General features: G+C 42.8%; 2 protein-coding genes across 3 annotated transcripts in view; both read right to left on the bottom strand.

Annotated features, from left to right (window-relative positions):
- ptprn2 (protein tyrosine phosphatase receptor type N2) overlaps positions 1-6771 on the bottom strand; it is a 122896-nt gene extending 116125 nt beyond the window's left edge. The window contains exon 1 of one of the 2 annotated variants that reach the window (XM_076761378.1): positions 6447-6771. In XM_076761378.1, coding sequence (XP_076617493.1) covers positions 6447-6531 — 85 coding nt within the window. In that variant the 5' untranslated portion in view covers positions 6532-6771. The remainder of the gene's footprint in view (positions 1-6446) is intronic. The other variant, XM_076761379.1, reaches the window with a different exon arrangement.
- Positions 6772-8582: 1811 nt separating this feature from the next.
- ncapg2 (non-SMC condensin II complex, subunit G2) lies at positions 8583-19082 on the bottom strand. The gene is made up of 27 exons (XM_076761377.1): positions 19009-19082; positions 18653-18780; positions 17764-17943; positions 17555-17669; positions 17301-17458; positions 17069-17203; positions 16848-16942; positions 16613-16769; positions 16435-16527; positions 16225-16350; positions 15947-16126; positions 15301-15453; positions 14524-14746; positions 14317-14408; positions 13594-13761; positions 13435-13505; positions 13195-13348; positions 12893-13066; positions 12666-12782; positions 11929-12087; positions 10694-10793; positions 10346-10548; positions 10021-10155; positions 9770-9873; positions 9055-9155; positions 8852-8951; positions 8583-8745 (listed from the first exon to the last, which is right to left on the bottom strand). Exons 2-27 carry the CDS (start codon positions 18728-18730, stop codon positions 8694-8696), a joined length of 3423 nt encoding a protein of 1140 aa, XP_076617492.1. The 5' UTR covers positions 18731-18780; positions 19009-19082; the 3' UTR covers positions 8583-8693.
- Positions 19083-19135: the final 53 nt, after the last annotated feature.

Below are 19135 nucleotides of genomic sequence, written 5' to 3'. Positions count from 1 at the left end.
TCCAAGGAGTGATAAACCTCCACTGAAATGTAATTTAATTTTAGATTAGAGTGTAAAAGAAGAGCAACCCTCCCCCCCAAAAAACACTAACATAACCGTCCTTCCCTCTCCTGTGGCACTCTTCCTCCTTGACCCAGAATGTCTTCCAGGTTCACCTTGAACCGAAGCAGGAGAAGAGAATAACGAGATGGATGGCCTCGACACGTCTATTTGACACAGTTCTGACTTACTTCCTCTCAAGAGCCGCTGACATTTGTCGGGAAAGACGCAGAAGCACAGCCAGCCGCTTTGCTCCCACTCCCTCGTCTCAATAACTACTCAAAGCCAACACACTCCTCCGAGCATCTGTTGAGTCACAAAGAAACATCGCACTTCGTCTGTTATCACACCAGCCGTGGCAGCATCCCAAGCCAGGAATATACAGCCTGCTTTGTGTCGTTTCCTTCTGAAATTCAGTGCTTACACTTTAGAGGCTGCAACTTCGAAATTAACTGAAAAATCTCACATTCCCCATGAAATACAACAACACTTCATGAATAGCTGATCAGTTTACAATTCATGGCAAGCTGAACCCCTAAAACAAGACTGTAGCAGCTGTATGTTGGTTCAGTGCAGCTGAGAAGTCATCTTTAATACTTTATTAGTTTGATTCAATAGGCGTATATTACATTCAACAACAGATGATGGCAGAAAATCTTGATGTTAAACCAATTACACTCAGCTGCAGCTGTTTGAGATTATTAATTTGGAAAAAAAACAGGCTTTGCAAATAACACCAAATGCTCATTTACCCATCCTGCGCAGCTATGTGCACAAAGAAGGGCTGTATTTCAAAATAAAGTCTTATCCAATAAATAGCCTGCCATTTACCGGATGAGTCAAAGCCTTTAGTGAATTCTAGAAAAGCTCCACATCCAAAGTGTCAATAAAGGCTGAACTGAGGGGCGGCGCTAGCTGCTTCAAGCTGACCCTTTACCAGTTCTGTCAAGATGACTCAGGCGTCCTAAGAGATAAGAAAAACGCACTGCGACCTTTCCTGAGAGCATGAGAGACACCACAGCAGAGTTATATTAGTTTTGGCAGTCCTATTAGCTTTTATCCTTGGATCGGTTTTTACTTTAATTATGATTCGGTTTCAAAGGACATTCAAGCAGAGTTTTAGAAATGGAGTTTTCATTATTCAGAAACGTCTTGGCTTTTAAAGACTAATAAGCAGTATGAGCCATTGTGATGGGTGTGTTGCTTGTGTTGGTGTAAAAAGCATTTTGATTTGGGGTCTGAATGGACCGTTTAGCCAGTTGAGTCAAGGTTTTTAGCCATGCTGGGGCTCCAGGGATGGGACTGTGAGCCTATTTTGGTCCAGATATTCATGGTCCTCAGAGGATGAATCCTACTGACTGGTGAGCGTATGACTTTTCCTCTGGTGCCAACATGGGGCTAACATTGGTGGCTTTTAGCGAAATGTCCCAACTTTTTTGATGGATTAGCATAAAATTTTCAAGCTGAATTGTAATAACTTTGAAGATACTTGACTTCCCCTGTAGCGCCCTCGTCAGGTCAAGGAATGTGATTGGTTTATGACCAAATAGCTACAAAACTATAATTCCATTACCATCATCCTCAGCTGTACTTTGTGTTTAATCCTAATTAGCAGATGTTTTGAAATTAGCCGTAAAAATAAGCACTATAGCTGCTTAAGATAAGCATTTTAGCATTGTCTCTGTGAACTTGTTAGCATGCTGAAGTTAGCGTTTAGCTTAAAAAGCACTGCTGTGCTTGAGTGCAGCCTCACATTGCTGCTCGCATGGCTGCAGACTCTCGTACACTATGCTCTTATCATGGCACACACCAAAAAATATAAAATATATATGAATTGCATTTAAAGTACAGTCGTAGTTATCTCACATTTCCTTCCTTTCACATAAAGTTAGTCAGTGTAATATTGTCTCCTGTGTTCTATAGTAAGTTTACTCCCAGGATAAACCACATCGAAGTAAGTGCTCCACTGGGACAGACTGGGAGTGTCCTAGCAACTCAGGAAATAAGACGGCACAAACCACACAACATATAGGATGAAAACAAACCACTTCCAGTGGAGCAAAATGCCTAACCTCACTGTACTGCACGGCACCGTGTTCGTAATCCACATGGCTGTAAAATGTCCATCCTCACATCACACCACATTTCAATCCTCTCAGGTGATTTATAACTACTGTAAAATATTTGATATCACTACTCAGTCCTGATATCTATGGGATGACAGAGGCCCGTGGCGAAATAGATAGAGCTCAGCAGCCTATGAATCAAATCTAACTTGTCTGAGTATATTAGGCGATGGCTGCTGATAGCCAGCCGTAATGAAAAGACCCAGCAGCACAGCTTTAAAGGACAGCGTCTCCATGTTCATATTGGAGATAACCGACCCTGTCACATATCTCTATCCATCAATACCAGTGTAACACTCCTTAATCTGAGTCTAAAAGGCAGTTGTTTCTATAAAGTGGGCTTACGTGAGCTGGGACAGAATACTTTAAAGCCTGCTGCAAATGCGACGTGAGGCTTTGGTAATCAACTCAATCAATATGGTGTGATTAAGGCCTGAAGTTTTTTTCATGCATTCTCACTTTGGAGAAAAATGTCTGATCTCTGTGTTCCTGCTAGATCTGTGAATGTGTTATTAGAGTAGAGCTGGTGGGAGTTGGATTGGTATTTCCATTTTCATTAAAATCCCAAAAGCTATTCAGAACTTCCGTTTTATTAGATTTATATTTCTCCTATTTCAGTCCGTTCAGGGTCTGCTCAACAAACCTGGTGAAAGTACATTTATCTTGCTAACAAAACACGACCTCGCAGCCGGAGAATGTGCCGTCTAGTTAACAAACTCTGGGATTTTCACTGGTTGTTGTTGGGATTCAGGACACTGCCAAATGGGAAAAAAAAAACAGAAAAGAGACGCCAAACAGAATTTTAACAACAGGCCTGATAGCAACACTGATTTCAAGGCGCTTCAGTGTTAATGCGCTACAAAATCAATTTCTGCAAATTTTCCATTGGCAGGCCTCCCTTCAGTAGTCAGTGCATTCATTATTCAAATTCTATTCTTCCTAACTTAGTGTAAACAGGGCATTAACCTTCCTGCACTCTTAAAATAAAGCTGAGAGGAACAGATGCCAATCCTAAATTTAATTCCATCCACTTTTTTCCCTTCTTTCATCAGAAGAAAAGCATTAAACAGCCTTCCAGGGAGTACTTTATGACATAATTAATGTGTAACAGTTTCGTTACGTTTGTCAAACGCCTCCCACTGGTACAAATACCAGCCTTTGGCTAATTCTCAAGCATCCATTTAAATTATGCCTCCTTTGAAGGCGCTGGACTCAAGGCTGGTTAGTGAGTCACTCCAGTAGGAAAAGCACAACATATTAACCCCTCCATGACCTCTCCAGTTCACTGGAAGACCAGTGCGTCCTCCTGGAAGAGATGTCACCATCGGATCAAGGTGACCAAACAGCCTGACTTGGTGTTTTACTGCTTTTCATGTCTGAATCTAAACCATGTGAGGCAGATGTGACCTTCACTATGCTGAAACAGATCGAATGGCTGGAATTTCTTCATTTTACGTCTGCTTGAGTGACTAATGTGTCATTTTAAGGCAGGATAACAACACAGATCACATAAATCCCAGCAGACTGGAGGTGACAGATACTGCTGCTTTGCTTAGCTTACCAAGAGTTTAGCTGGGTTTTTACCTCCATCATGATTGGATTTATGTATGTTTGAAGTTTTCAGGCTGCCAAAACTGCATAACTCCTTTTTTTTTATGCCTTTTCAGGCTGATTATTTCACCAAACACCTACAAAACACCTAAAAAATTCAGAAAGCGTACTCTGCCTTGGGCTATAATTTTCACAAAATGTAAAATGCATTATCTACCAATAAAATGCGGTTTCTCAGTCCACTTTGTTAAAATAAACTTTGGCTATATTGATTATTTAAATGTGTCTCTGTTTGGCTCTGTGTGTGCCTGTCCATCTACTCCTAGCTAATATTTATACTGAAATCAATGTGAAGAAAAGTTCTATAGAAAAATATTAGTTTAATAAATCAATTTAAAATTTAATAGATTTAAATGTGATTTTAAGGAGGCCTAATCGAACCAATCATGGCAATTCCATTAGAGGTAAAAGCTAAGCTAACTACAGTTAGCAAGAGTTTAGCTGTTATTATGTCCCTGTGATTGGATTTAGCTACTGCATCATTAATTATATGGAATAACAAACTGATTTACCAAGATGTTGGTCAAATCAAAATGGATATTTTTAAACAACAGGTTAGACTACAGCTAGAGAAAACCGGTAAGCTAACGTTTAGCGTTGGCTAAGACTAGCTGTGGCTAGCTCCCCCATTGTCTCCTGTGCTTTAGCGTTAGCTGTGTAGCTGTCTGTCTCTCTGACAATTTTATGTGATATTTTCATTAATTTGTTAAATGTGATGCCAAAAAGTCTGATTCAGATCTAAACTCAATTTGAACGAGTATGTTTTACTGTGTTTGCGAGGCAGTATAACAGAGCCTGAGCTGCTTCTGAAGAATTCATGTGCCGTGTAGTTGAATATAATCTTTAGTTTTGCTGTCTGTGTGGATATTACCGCTGATTTACACTTGAGCTTGTGCATGAAAAAGTCAAAAACCCTGTGAACTCTATATTTGGGTGATTCTTCAGATATTCTCTGGAGACTGGAGTTTTCAGGCTGCATAAACTTGAAAAGTTCTGATGTTTTTAGTCTTGCGCACAGGACCACATTCATAACGCTGTTTAAACCTTACAGCGCTTCATTTCATACTCCGAGCATGAAGCTGCAGACTTATTTCTCCCCGTCTGGCTTCCATGTGCTCTCAGACAAGCAGGACGTACACACCTACACACAGCACGCTTTCGCTGTCTCTCTCCCACACAAACACATCGACACACCCACATGTATACGTACACACGCATATACATACACATATATATATCTATATGCATGCATCACGCCAGCACACTTAGATCTAAAGCTTTTCAATGACACTGCGCAATGTGCAGTGGGACTCATTAAAAACAATAACCATCTCTAAGTCCCAGCCACACTCTGACAATGGAGACCTCCTGCACACACAGAGAAAAACAGACTGAGAATTCAATGAGAGAAATGCACTCGGGGAATAAGCACTGACTCATTCACAAGTATTCGAAGCATAAATTGGCCAACTTGCAGGGAGAGAATCCCCATGTTATTAAATGACAGGGTCTGAGCTGTCTATATTATGCTTGTTAACCTAATAGGCAACAACAGCACAGATTATGTGCATTCAAAAAGGAAAAAGGTGTACAGTGGATGGATTTAGAAAAAAAAAAAAACACCGTTGTGTTCTAAATATAAAGAATATGATGAAGCTCGATGCCTGTGTGAATCACCAGAGAGCAGAGTGCCAGCCTGAGACCTATATTTGCCTCCTGCTCATAATAAAGTTTATACTGTCATGTGCTCTGACTGCTGATCCTACACCAGTAAGTGTGATACGAGGTGTGAAAATTGGAGGACGGTAAGGAAGCACACACACACACACACACACACACACACACACATATACCTGAAGCCCTAAAACAACTCTGAGATCCTCTAATCTCTTTCCGTCTTAACAAAAGGACACAATTACCACAATGGCTCCTCTAATATGGCATAGTTTGGACATGGGCCACACTTTTTCCAATTACAGTGTAGTGTCTTAGGCTGGGCTGGAAGAACAAATCAAGGGTAATGAAAATACAACCCGGCCAAGTCTGAAAATGAAACAGAGCTGTATAAAAGATGCCCTTTTCCTGAGGAGGCATAGGATATTATTAAATATTTAACTGGATTTAAAATTGCATGCTCCTTATGGGCATGTGTTGAGTAATTCTTATGGGCACGCAGACCATTAACCCCACATGAATTTTAGTGCATTATTTTCACTGCGAGTGTCAACCTGGCTGTAAAACTCATTGGTGGCTGCAAAAGTTGTCTTTTTTTTTTTTTTTTTTACAATGTAAAGCATAGCCGTGCATTTCTTGATAAACCTTGAACTTAAGATAAATAAGTGTTCACCGCACAAGAGTGATCAGAGCAAACATCTTATCATCATCATTAGGCCTGATGGATTATGTAACTTTTCCTGTTGGATCCTCACATCTCATCCCAACAGCTGCACCAAAGCACAAGTTTTGGAAATTGCAATAAGGCGACATGCACTTGCAAATACTAGAATGAACTATTACATAAGCTAACTTTTGCGAAGAGAGCGAATGTCAGCGCAGATGACCCAGACACACCGAGACCGTCAGGTGGACGCAGCACCGTGGACAGGCAGATGAGACCAGAGGGTGTTTGGGGAAAATAAAAGCAGAAGAAGCTGAAAAACAACTGCTTACCAAATTTTCTGTCAGCGAGGGCAGGTGAGGAGCAGAGGCTGACAGCCAATGCAGCGAAGAGGATGGGACACCACACTGAATCCATACCGCTCCTGCCTATGCACTGCCACTAATCCATCGCACACCTCCGCTAAAACTGCATGTTTAACGCGAGCTCAGGTGCGAGCTGCTCGGACTAAAAGCGGCATGTTTGGAGGGAGAAAGCGCGGCTGGAAACGCAGGCGGGCGCAGAAAAAGGATCGCTAAATGGCAACACAATACAGGCGTTGTTTCAGCACCACAAACAGCAACCAGCCTGACGGAGAGCCCCTCCTAAGTTTCTGACGTCAAACACACATGGTGAGGAGGGATGATGCGTGCAGCATGCAACAGCGCCCTGGATGGATGGACGAAGGATGGAGGGATGAAGGATGGATGAAGGATGGAGGGCTGAGGAGACAGGAGCAGCTACTAAATGATTACTGGCCGGAGGCTTTGAAGGAAACACAATCTCATTAGCTCGACTGGAAAAATGAACGTACTGTTCTAAACTCTGATTCATAAGAAGCATGACGGCAAAAATGCCATTAGAGGAAAGCTGGAGTAACACACGACATCTCACTGTACACCTCGGTGAAAGCTGGCGTTTTTATCGTCCCTTTGAACTACTGTGGTGATTTTCTGTTATTCTTATTTTAGTTATTTTTGGAGCAGGATACCTCGACATACATAGAGACAGGAAAAACATAAAGGCCCACATATTCCAAATTAAAGTGACTAAATGAAGTGAAAGTATCTCTTAATGAAACAAAGACAAAGGCGACACAAATATTAACATAATATACAGCATATATACAATGTATTTATATATGTATATATATCCCCATACATATATGTAACACATGCACACATATAAAAACGCATATTACAAAAAAAAGCATCAGTATTTTAATTGTTTAATTCTGCTGAAGTGATTTTAGATGCTGCACACACAAAGATACCAAAACATAAAGGCAGACAACATCGTACCTGGTGGCAGAAAGTATTCAGATCCTTTACTTAAAAGAAGCAATACTAGTGTAAATATACTTGATTAAAAGTACTGCATTCCAAATCTAACTGCAGAATTAGCTTAATAGTACTAGTTATGCAAAACGTTAGTCTAATATGATTATATCATATCAGTGGTTTGTTAGTACTGAATATTGAATATGCAGCATTTTACTGCTGAAGTATTCGATGTTTACTTTATGTAAACTGCTGCATAGTTTAATCTGTGACCATGCAAAATGTTTTTTAACTGATTATGTTTTGTATGTAAAATCTTAATCTGCAAGTAACTGGAAAGTACAGCTGTCAAATACAAGGAGTGCAGTAAAATGACAACATTTGCCTGTGAGATCCTGTGGAGTAGATCAAGTACAAGTACCTCAAAATGTTCTTCAGTACAGAAGAGCAGAACAAAAGCTTCAAAGAGGCCTGAAGAATTAAAATATAACACATGTGCCCCAAGATAATGAAACGTTTACCTGCTCTTCTTTCTCCAAGAGGAAAAATCAGAATCACCTTTTTCTTTTCTGCTTTACTGAAATCAGACAAAACGTTTGCATTTGCGTCTCTTGGGTGCGCAGCAACAAATATTGACTAAATCATAAGTGTGCATATTCTTAAGATGGGCCAGTCCCCTCGAAGGATGAAGAGAGGGTGATTTATTGCTTGTCTGTACAGTGTGATTAGTTGGCAAACTGCTTTAAAGGCGAGCCAAACGTCGGAGAAAGAAGTAAACATCAGGTTTACGTTGATTGATACCGTTTGTTTTATTCTCATTAGAAGCACGCGATAGCTTACATAGTGACAGACCCACAGATATATATAAACAGAGAGAAACATGAAATGAAACCGGTCAAAGAATAAGTGGAGCAAGAGCTGTGGAGAGAAAGCTTTAAAGAAGGATGATGGAGAAACCATACGTCTGCAGTCTGGAGTACACGATCAATATTTCTGAACATTATGAGAGACGAGACTTGAGCAATGTGTGCCATCAACAAATAAATAAACACAGAGAAGTGGAGCCAATCTGGAAAAACATGGTAACAGACAGGCACTCTGTCCTCAGCCTCAGATTCAGTCCAAATCATGTTTTAAACACCTGGTCAGTGTAGGTTTTTTTTTTCATTGTTATCTGCCAAATAAAGTCTGTAATGCTAACAGAAAAAAGCAGATATTATACTGGTCTCCTTGGCAGATATACATATCAAACAGGTCGACTTAGAAATCCAGAATTTCATTCAAGGCCTTCACAGAAGATTCATAAATAACCCTGTGGCAGAAAGGGATTGAAGAAGGGAAGTCATTACAGCTCAGAAATCAATAAATGTATTTATTCACAGATTATCTGAAATAAACATCGTGTTTTCTTCACTTACCTCTGGATGTCTGCGCCGTCTGCAGACATGACTGCATGTTTGTGGAGCTGCTGCTGGACGGATGTGGCTGCGCTCTTCAAGCCCGCCTTAGACTGACCCGCTGTGCCACATGTAACAAACTGTGATTCATCTTTACCAGCAGAAAGAAAAATATCTGATCTGGGTTTATAATAAGCAGGAAAACTCTGATCTTGTGAACGCACCGTGTTTGATGACCACTAGGACGTGCAGGACGGCGGTCAGTTCGTGCAGACTGCAGATGGCCTCCGAGTCCAACGATGAGACGACCTCTGTCAAAAAGGCCCTGAAAGAAAACAACACGGTTATTACACTGCATATTAATCACATTAGGTTAAGCAAATGTATTGAAATAGACAGAAGAATGAGACTTACCTTTGTAAAGGACAGACGACAGACTAAGCTGAGGGCATGTTCAGTTCGCTGCGGCAAATTTTAGCTGAGAATCCATCACGCAAGGCTTCAAGTTACGTGTTTGTGTCCAAACCACAGCAGTTTGGATCAACCAGCGTCCTATGAAGAACTACTGGAAGCTACGAGCCGGCGGTGTTTTAAAGCCGGCTCCTAAAGAGGTTAGCGTAGATGCTGCTTTAGCATCAGAGCCGGAGAGTATTTCTTCACTGAAAGTAGAGCGAAGAGCGGCACTGAAGCTTGCCTTTTTTTTTTTTAAAAAAAAAAAGCAAGAATGCTACTACAGCATCATGTGGTTTGTTGATCTGATTGGTTGAAATTACCCCGTAACAGACGGTGATGGACAGATGGTTCAGCCAATCACCTGACAAGGATTTGTTTCCAGGGACGACTTCCCAGATGGTTCTGTGCAAGAAACCGTCTGGCGCACCAGGTTAAGGTTTTATGTTTTCAGGCGTGGGTACGGGAGAGTGGACAGGGGATATTTACCTGGTAACAGAGGGTGATTTGAGGATGACAGACAGCAGGATGTTGGACAGAGGAGGCATGTCCTCCAATGACTCTGAAGTCATCACCTCCTCAGGATGGGTAATCTTTAAAAATGAGACCACACCAGCATTCATCATTCCCCTAATTGAATTGCTCAAGAATGTAATCCGTCAAGCCCCTTATCATGCTCAGGACATGTGGGATATTGGTAAAAGACAAATGCCGTGTCCCGTCTTCGCTGTGGCTCATACCTTCTGGAGCAAATGTCTCTTCTCCACGACGATGACAGCAAAAAGAGTAGAGAAGACCCCGCTGAGGGGTGCTGTGTCCCACGTCTGAGCCACTTGGAGGAAGTCTGTCAGGCCAGGGACGGCCGACTGACACAGCTAAGTGAGGCAACAATATGGAGATATTCTTACACAATACTGATGGAGAAAGTTGTACAGTGCTGGGATATTGAGGGCAACTAAACAGAAGTGGAAAAAAGTCCATTAGATGATCATGAAAGAAAAAAACAGGTTCAATTTATGCAGTGAACTGTAGGGAGTGGTAAAACTAATAAACAGAAATGTCCACCTGCTTTCCCTCCTCTGGTTCCTTCCTGACACGGCGAGCCAAGAGCTCTATAATCTTCTGGAAGATGTTGGCCACCACACCCAGGATGACAGCGGCCGGGTCTTCCTGATTCTCCCGAGCCTGGTTGATGTCCTCCGGTACGTAGCTGTCTGCCACCTCCTTCAGAATCAGCAGCACGGCAGGAATGCACAGGTAGCCTGCATCTGGAAACACAACATGAGGATGTTCATTCAGGTAAATGAGAGGCATCAGGGCCGTTTTAAAGGGAAATAAACTCCAGCTTCTGCTAGATGCTGTTCCAGTGCTGTTGCTGTATTATTCACTTAAAGAGACATTTGAAACACTCACCCGAGAGGAGGGTGAGCGAGCACAGGCGGAGGATTTGACCCTTGAGCGTCTCGTCGCCCAAACCCACGAGCAAAACGTCTCGGCACACCGTCAGGAAACTCTGGTGAAATGCATCAGCGTCACGGTGAAGAAAACATTTCACACTTCCAAAAAAAAAAGAGCACTTATTAAAATCAACAAACAGAAATGAGACAGAGTCTTAGGGGAACAACACTTCAGCAAAATGATCATTTCTGCTGGTGGCTGCTTACGATCCCCCACCACGACATGAATAAGAAATGCAGTGAAACGGGCTTAGTTTCAATATCTGATCACAGCAGCCATGTGGTGACAGGCTGAAGAATAATGGCACAAATAAAGAAAATAAGCCTATTTCAGTGTCGCAGGATGAGCAGGAGGAGGTATGTACACAGAGTGTGTGTGGAGCGGAGCAGAACAATCTATGAGGAGTCTAAATTTACTGAGCAGAACTGAAAGTCCTGAAGGCAGGAGGCAAAAAGGCTCCACAAAACTTAATGTTCTGATTAACAACATAACTGTGTATTTTCATCTCCTGCCCTGGTGCGGGCCGTGTATTAGGCTGAAAATGAGTCAGACAAAAACCTAAACTGGCTCTTTGCGAACAAGGAGACACGGTTTCCTGCAGAGAAATCTGATCTTTACTATTCACACAGATGACCTCACTGCAGAAATATTTTTAGGAGATACAGACTCCAACACTCGTATCCATCCATCCATCCATCATAACACACCTCACAGACCTCACTTCAGAGTAGCTGCACGCTTGTGTTTGGTATCAACAGGCATCAGAAAAACGTCCCACGCTGCGAGCTCCGGGGTAATTATTTGTAATTGTGCGGTGAAAGACGTAATGATCAAACAATAATTTACATGGTCACAAAATAAAAGGCATTTTCACGGGCAGCTGCTGCAGGTAATGCCCGCAGAAATGTACCCTCCTCATTTGTGCTGCAGTGAAAAAGAGCGTCCCATTTCCCTTAATGGAGACCACACACATTTTCCCTATTTGGCCAAATTAAATGCTGGTGCTTCCTGCAGCCTTGCATATTCAGCAAGTCATTTAGATCCACTAATTGTAGACTGTTAAGGCACAACAGACACTTAGAATATGCCTAACACATATTTGTTTGGGTCAATTAATTATTAGAGGAAGTTTTCCAGTCTAAAGTCCTCTGGTGAAAACACACCGGTATAATTAAATGTATGGAGCTCACCTCAGTTATCTGTGCAGCCAGTGGCTCAGACTTCGCCAGATTCCCTTCCTCCTCCTCATCATCATCACTGGGATGTTTAGTCAGGAAGGGCAGCACCCTCTCAGCTACCCACGCTGCCACATTCTCCAGAGAGAGCAGGTAGTCTCGACCCTCTGGGGACTAGGACAGAAGCAACCCTCTCAATTTCCTAACTTTTGTAGTTTAACAAGGAAAATAATTTATATTTGGACATGAGTAAAATATACAACTGAGACCAGACAGACACAAGCTTGAAAAGTCATCAGCTCTCTTCCCCGCCTCACCCACTGCAGCAACTAACGATCGTTTGCATTATCCTTCAATCTGCAGATTATGTTTTCCATCATTCGGTCTATGACGTGTCAAAAAATGGCTATCACAACTTTGCAGAGCCCAAAGTGGCGTCTTCAAATTTTGTGTGACAGTAAGTTGAAAATCAAAAGGTGTTCAGTTTATGTCAAAGAGAAGCAGCACATCCTGTCCACTGAGAAGCTGGAACCTGACAGTGTTTGGCTATTTTCACCTGAAAAACAATTAATTTTATTAACAAAAGCATCGCTGATTAGTTTTCACCAAGAATTCAGTCCCAAGCTGTTCTGTGCTCATTTACAAACAGTGATTACTGAACGTCCTGTAACCCTGTACGGCCGCAGTGTCAATAGCAGTGAACAGCAGGATGAGAAGGTAGAAAAACAGTGTGTGCAGAAGGAAAAACTCACATGATGCTGCAGATGTGCACCGAGACGGCCGTGGTACACGAAGACCTTCAGGGCCGTCTCCACGCTGGGAGTTTTGGGGTCATTTGTGGTGGAGCTGAGGTGAGTGTAGAGCACCGACTGTTGAGACAAATGTCACACTGGTTCACATGTCATCGAGGAAACAGATAAAATGTTTCTCGTCACAGGGATTCACTGTTTAATTATTCCGCTTCTAAAATCCAACATACCCTCCAGTTTCCTAAAACTGTATGGAGCTGCTTCAGCGGCCTCTCACCGAGAGCCAGGACCTTCTCTCGTGTTGAAGTGCGGCTGAACAGGTGCTCCAGGTAAGCCAGAGCCAGGTCAGGTTTGGCCTCCACCGTCTCCTGGATACGCACCTTTCGGTTGGTGTTCCCCTTCTCCTGAAGTTGAAAGGAAGAGGCACTTTTACACAGAGCAACGAGAACCTCTCACTTTTCATAAAATCTGAGAAACCCAACATTAGCTTGAGCCCTTCATGTCGCAGTGCATTGGTGTTGTGTTGACTGACCCCCGGCTTGGGCAGAGCCTCGGTGAGCCAGTCGGTGACAAGTTCGAGGATGTCGGCGGCGTGGCCCCAGCTGCACATACAGTCTAACAGCTGGCTGTACTGTGCCGGCGCCGCTCCTGGGTCCATCCTCCTCAGTCTGGACAGAACGCCACAGCTGAGGACGAGAGAGCGGCGTGAGGGAGGCATGTCAGACAAGAACGAGTCAGTCAGACGGAAGAGGAAAAGACGAGATGGAGACACCTGAAGGTTGGAACTGCAGCAGCAGGCATGAAGGAGGCCAGCTGTATGAGAGGAACGGTGCACTGTTCATCCTGAAAAACAAATCAAGAACGTTTTACAGTGTCGTTCATTCATGAAGCACAACTGGAAAATACAAACAACACGTGCAGGTTCAAGTACCTCAAAGGTCTGGAAATACTTGGCCATGACATTTCCAAACTTGGCAAAAGTGTACTTCTGGGCCTCTTCATGCTGTTTCAGGGCCTTCTGGACACTTCTCCACAGGATGACCACGACCTCCAGCAGACGGGCCATGACGGACGTGTCTTTCCCCAGCAGAGGTTCAGCCTGCTGAGATCAAACTCCATAAACTCAAAGTGTATACACTATTTAATATCAACGAGCTGTCACGTCTTATTTCATTTAAGGAAATAAAGGTTAAGACTGACAACTAAATAACAGCTGCAACATCAAAATTTAGAAAAACAACCTTCAGACTTCATCGTTTCGATCTGCATGTTCAAAGGCATGAAATTAAAGTTGAACAAAGACACTGACTCAGCAAGTATACTGATGATGGATTAAGCTTTTCATCATTTTAAATCAGAAATGCAGATCACACTGAGGAGGACAGATGCAGAACAACACCGCAAACTCAATAACAAACACGTTAAACCTCTGACTGTGTCAATTAAACCTGAACATTACTAACTGATGGCTGAGTTCTTGTATTGGATGACATTAGATTTTACAGGAGTGCCTCATACAGCCGCCACTGAGCACGTGTCCACAAACTCACATCAAATACAGAAATTTCAGTCTGATCTTGGGAAGATCTGAGTGTTTCTCAAAGTTCACTTTGTGGAGCTACAGAAACAGTCTGTTAGCATCGGTGTCTCTTACTGCGCTGTTCTCCTTGTTGCTGTCATTCAACTCAGACAGGTCAGCCTGGATACAGCTGTTCAGAACACGGCGAATAGCCAACATCAGCTTTACTGGAAGACAAAAGGATAAACGGCTACTGGACATTGGAAGAACTTCAAGTACAAACACAACATGCTGAATGATTTACTCTCTGGCTCGTCTTTGACAAGGTTTACAAGCACTTACTTATGTTAGTGGGGGCTGTGTGTTTGTGGGCGTACAGGTAGAACTTCCTGGCAGCCATGGGGTTCATCTGGATGAGGGTGATGCACCGACAGCACCACTCCCTCTCAGAATCGTTGACAGGGAAGAAGGACTTGAAGAGCAGATCGACGATGCGCTTGGACACCGAATGGGAATCGATAGCCAGACGGGCCAGCAGGTGGTCCATGTTGCACACATCCCAAAACTGAAGAGTGGAACACAAGAGGCCTTTTTTACAGCTGGCATTAATGTGCATCTCGTGAGGGGATTAGATCTCAGTTTGTACCAGCACTTAAACATATCTTCAGTATTTCATATACATGCATACTTCTCTTGTTATTGTTATTGATTAACTTTCATGTTACCTACTATTGCTTGTGGATACTGTTTTAGTTAGATTTGTTTTTGCCCTGATCCTCGAGTCTTCGCAGTCCATTCCCCTCCCTGTGTATCTATGATGAAAAGCACCCACTACAATATGACAGGCATGCTCTGTCATTAAAATATACTATGGACAACATGTTGCTCTCAACATGGAGAGTCTGTGGTTGTATAGCTGAATTGTATTTTTCTTTTCTTTGTTGTTTCAGTTGTTTGCACTGTCAATACTGCTTTGTTTAACTGGAAACAGCAAATACATTGCGTTAAAGAAATCAAATTCCCAATCTAGAAACCAGATAATAATAATTCAAAGTAGTCAAAAGAAGAACATTTCAAAACCTGCAACAATTACACAACCACGTATAAAGCAAACAGTACCTTGGCAGCACGCACTGCCTTCACCTTGATAAGCATGTCAAGGAAAGCTATGCGGACTTTCTCCGAGGTGTCATGAAGGCTGTATTTGAGAGTAGGCAGGAGTTTTTCCAGCAGCGGATGGCTGAGTGCGTTGTCCAATACAATAGTCAGGCACTGGGGAAAACATTACACAAACCACAAGTCATTAAACATCCTGTTTGCTGCCAATGAAGACAGCTGTGCTAATTCTGTCCGCAGCGACAACGCTCACAGTCTGTCATCACAAAACCTTTAGACGAGAATCCCAAATAATCATAATTTACGAATATAATTTGACTTAATGCTGCTTGTTTGTTCAACATGTTGTTAAACATGCTTTCAGCGGGTAGAGCAGCCGTCCACTTATCAGAAGGTCGGTGGTTCGATCCCTGCAGGCTACATGTCGAAGTATCCTTGAGTGAGTGAGTGAGTGAGTGTGTGTGTGTGTGTGTATGCTGGCTCTTGTCGTAAAGTGCTTTGAGTGAGACTAAAAAAGTGCTATATAAATACAGTCGATTTATTCAGATCCCAGGTAAGATTTCATAACAGTAATTTAAGTCTAAAAGGCTCCACCGCTACATTTTCCAGCACAGCTTACACCAGGTCAGACAGAAACAGCATCTCCTACCTTGAAGACTGAGCACCGGACATCAGGGGAGCTGCTATCAACCGCCAGATCCGTCACCAGCTTCTTCAAGAAGTCTGCGATGACTGTGGGAGGAAGGAGCTCCCAGCACTTAGCCAGGATCTTACAGACTCCCAGCGTGGCATTTGAACGCACTGTGGGATGAGGGTCATTGAGGAGGCCCTGTGGTTCACAGACAGGTGGTTTGTAATTTTGATTATGACTGCATTTCGCTCCTGTTTAAGCTCAAAAAGGAGATGAATAGCTTTAAAGGATCTTACCATAGCTGTGTCCAGCTGCTTCTGAATGGCCTCATCTATATTTTTGTTGTTCTGATCCGGGTCGTGGACTGGGAAGGCCTCAGTGAAAAGGAAAGTGGCGTTTGCGCGCACCTCAAAGTTTGGAGCCTGAAGGAATCAAACAGAAACACATTAGTCGAGAATAAAATACTAAAGCACTGGCTTGAATGAGCTACAAATTTGTATCCGTACACTTAAAGCTTTCCAGAGAATGGGCTTGTAGAGATTATAGAGCATCTTGTCCACCTTGTGACAGCCCTTCCTTGCATGGAAATAGCTCACGATCTGCGTATGAGAACAGAGAGATCTGTCGATGTACTAAACACACACAGGACAGTATGGACATCATGAAAGAAGGTGACACGTCTACCTGTCGGACTTTGGCGTGGACAGGAGATGTTCTATGAAGGAAGATTGCATTCTGCATAAAATCCTGAATGCACGTGCTCTCAATCTGGTCCAGGAAGTCCCCACTAGCCTTCTTCCATGCTCTGAAGTAGATCTCCGTAATATGAGTCATCATGGTCCTGCACAGAGCAATTCAGTAATAAATAATATGAAGAGAAAAGTGACAACTGTCAAATTGAACAAAGTGAGCGTCTTACTTGCTATAAAACTCCAGCTGGTTTTTGATGGTGCCATGAATAACCCAGATGAAGTGGATGTTCCAGCTGAAAAGAAATACCAGGAATCGCTTTCCCTGTGACAATATGCACATCATCAGACTGACAGCTCACAGACGAAGCCACAACAATGACAAAAAGAGAAGGGAAAAGAAATGACAGCGACTTAAACGCACACAGCGGCTAATTATCACTCTACTTACGTCATCGTTTCTAATGTAAACAGGACTGTGAAAGCACTGAAGCAATAGGTCGATAATCTGCTTGTTGTCTTCTGATGCGTAGTCCAGGCTCAAAAGCACATCATGCAGACTCCAGACTCTTTGGATCTCAACACCCTGATAAGACAGATGAATGATGAAAATATAAGCTTAAGGCCACAGCAAAAGGCCCAACATCGATCGACTTGAGGCGTAGCTGGGATCATATACTGACTGGTTTCTTCAAAATGAAGCTCTTCTGCAGAGAGATGAGGAGAGCAGTGCGACCAAACTTTTCTTTCTCCTTCAGGCCTTTCTTCCACCACGCCTCACACAGCATGTGGATACGGAGCTGCAGCGGCGCCTCTGAGACAGGCAACGACACCAGAACATCTGGTGGAAAGACACAAACAAGAGACTCATCTCACAAAGAAAAGAAACTACAGACACATCAATTTAGCAGAGAGAAAAATTCATAGGGACACCAACCATGAAGCCTGTGGGCAATTTCCAGAAGGACACTGTAGGTGTCACCGTCTTGTAGGACCTTTAAGGATACTGCAGCCACTAGTGTCACGCCGTCCACGACAGCCATGACATGTTTCTGAACATGGAAAAGTAAATACAGGTAGATTTTAACAATACATGTTGTTCATATAGAAGCAAAACTGCAACTGCACACTGACTGATAAACTCACAGGGTCTGCAGCCAGCTCCACTTCCATACCCTCCCCCCTGCCCTCCTCCCAGCGCTCCGGAGGCGACTCCTGCAGGACTTCCTGCAGGAGTGAAGCCAGGTTCCTCCACAGAGTCTGTCTCTGGTCTCTGGGCATCTCCTGCACCACCTCCTCCACATCGAAAGGCTCCGTTTTGTCCTTCTGCTCAACAATACAGACAGGAGCAGTGAGAGAAACAACTTGGGAGATGCAGGATAGACACACTGACAGATACCAAACCTTAAACTGGTGATTACATTTTTTTTTCTTTTTTTAAATAAATGCAAATAGCTGCTTGGTAGCTTAGTAGTACTATGGAAGCTTCTCTGTGCTGCACTGAGCTCTTTGTTTTGTGTTGGTCAGCCAGAAAATCTTACGTTTAATCAAAATTGTATTAACCAGACTAAAACATGGAATTAAATAAACAATGACCAGAGCAACCTGATTTGCAGAAGCTGCCAGATGTAATGAAATTTAAGACTCATTTTCCAAATTATATTACAACCGCAGAGCTTCAGAGTTGCAGCTGTATTAGAGAGCACAGCCTTTTTTTCTTTTAAATATGTACATTTAGTCGTCACTTTCTATTGAACATACTAAAATTGACAGTCAAATACAGCAGCCCTGAAAAAACCTTCATGAAGGTTGTAATGTTCAGTCTTTGTTAGATTTTTTTTTTTTTTAACACAAGTGTTGATTCAACCTGGTGTTATTTTGGAGACTGTAGCTGTATGTGTGGGAATAGTTAGTATATTTCTCCAGCTTTAAGGCAAGAGCACCAACGAAACAAGCAACAGACGAAGCCGAGACACATTCAGGAGGTTTGTGATGGTTCCGCAGTTCTTCCCGGTTTGATATTAACGTTACTTACATGAAGCTGGACGAAGCGAAGGAAGTCCTCCACATTTTCCTTACAGGCGGCTTCTACAAACGCTTCTCGCTTGGACATGATTTTGTTTTTCCAAGCGACCGGAAACAACGTTAAGATTCCCCGTGAACCTGTGATGAGAAACACAGAAATGTTACGGTTATACCATTTTAGCTAACCTAGCTGACTAACGTTAACGTTACTGTAACAGGGTCCAAACAAACATGGCTGTCCGTTTGTCGTTTTACGTTAAAAGTGTTACTTACGAGCGCTATTCCTGCACTGTGCGTCGGTACTGCTAGTATTGTTACTTCTACTCTTAAAAGTACAAAACATAAATCAAAAACTTCGACTCTTACCGTTTTATTTGTAATTTTGTGAGCCGACAACAGACGGATGACAACCAACCACAACAGCGAACCCGCGCAAATTTGGAAGAAGTCGACGCCCCGTGCGTCATGACGTCTTACGTCCGTTCAAGACGCT

The sequence above is a fragment of the Chaetodon auriga genome, chromosome 21 (assembly GCF_051107435.1).
Source record: "Chaetodon auriga isolate fChaAug3 chromosome 21, fChaAug3.hap1, whole genome shotgun sequence".
Classification (NCBI taxonomy): Eukaryota; Metazoa; Chordata; class Actinopteri; order Chaetodontiformes; family Chaetodontidae; genus Chaetodon; species Chaetodon auriga.
This window is presented reverse-complemented; position numbering and strand designations above follow the sequence as displayed.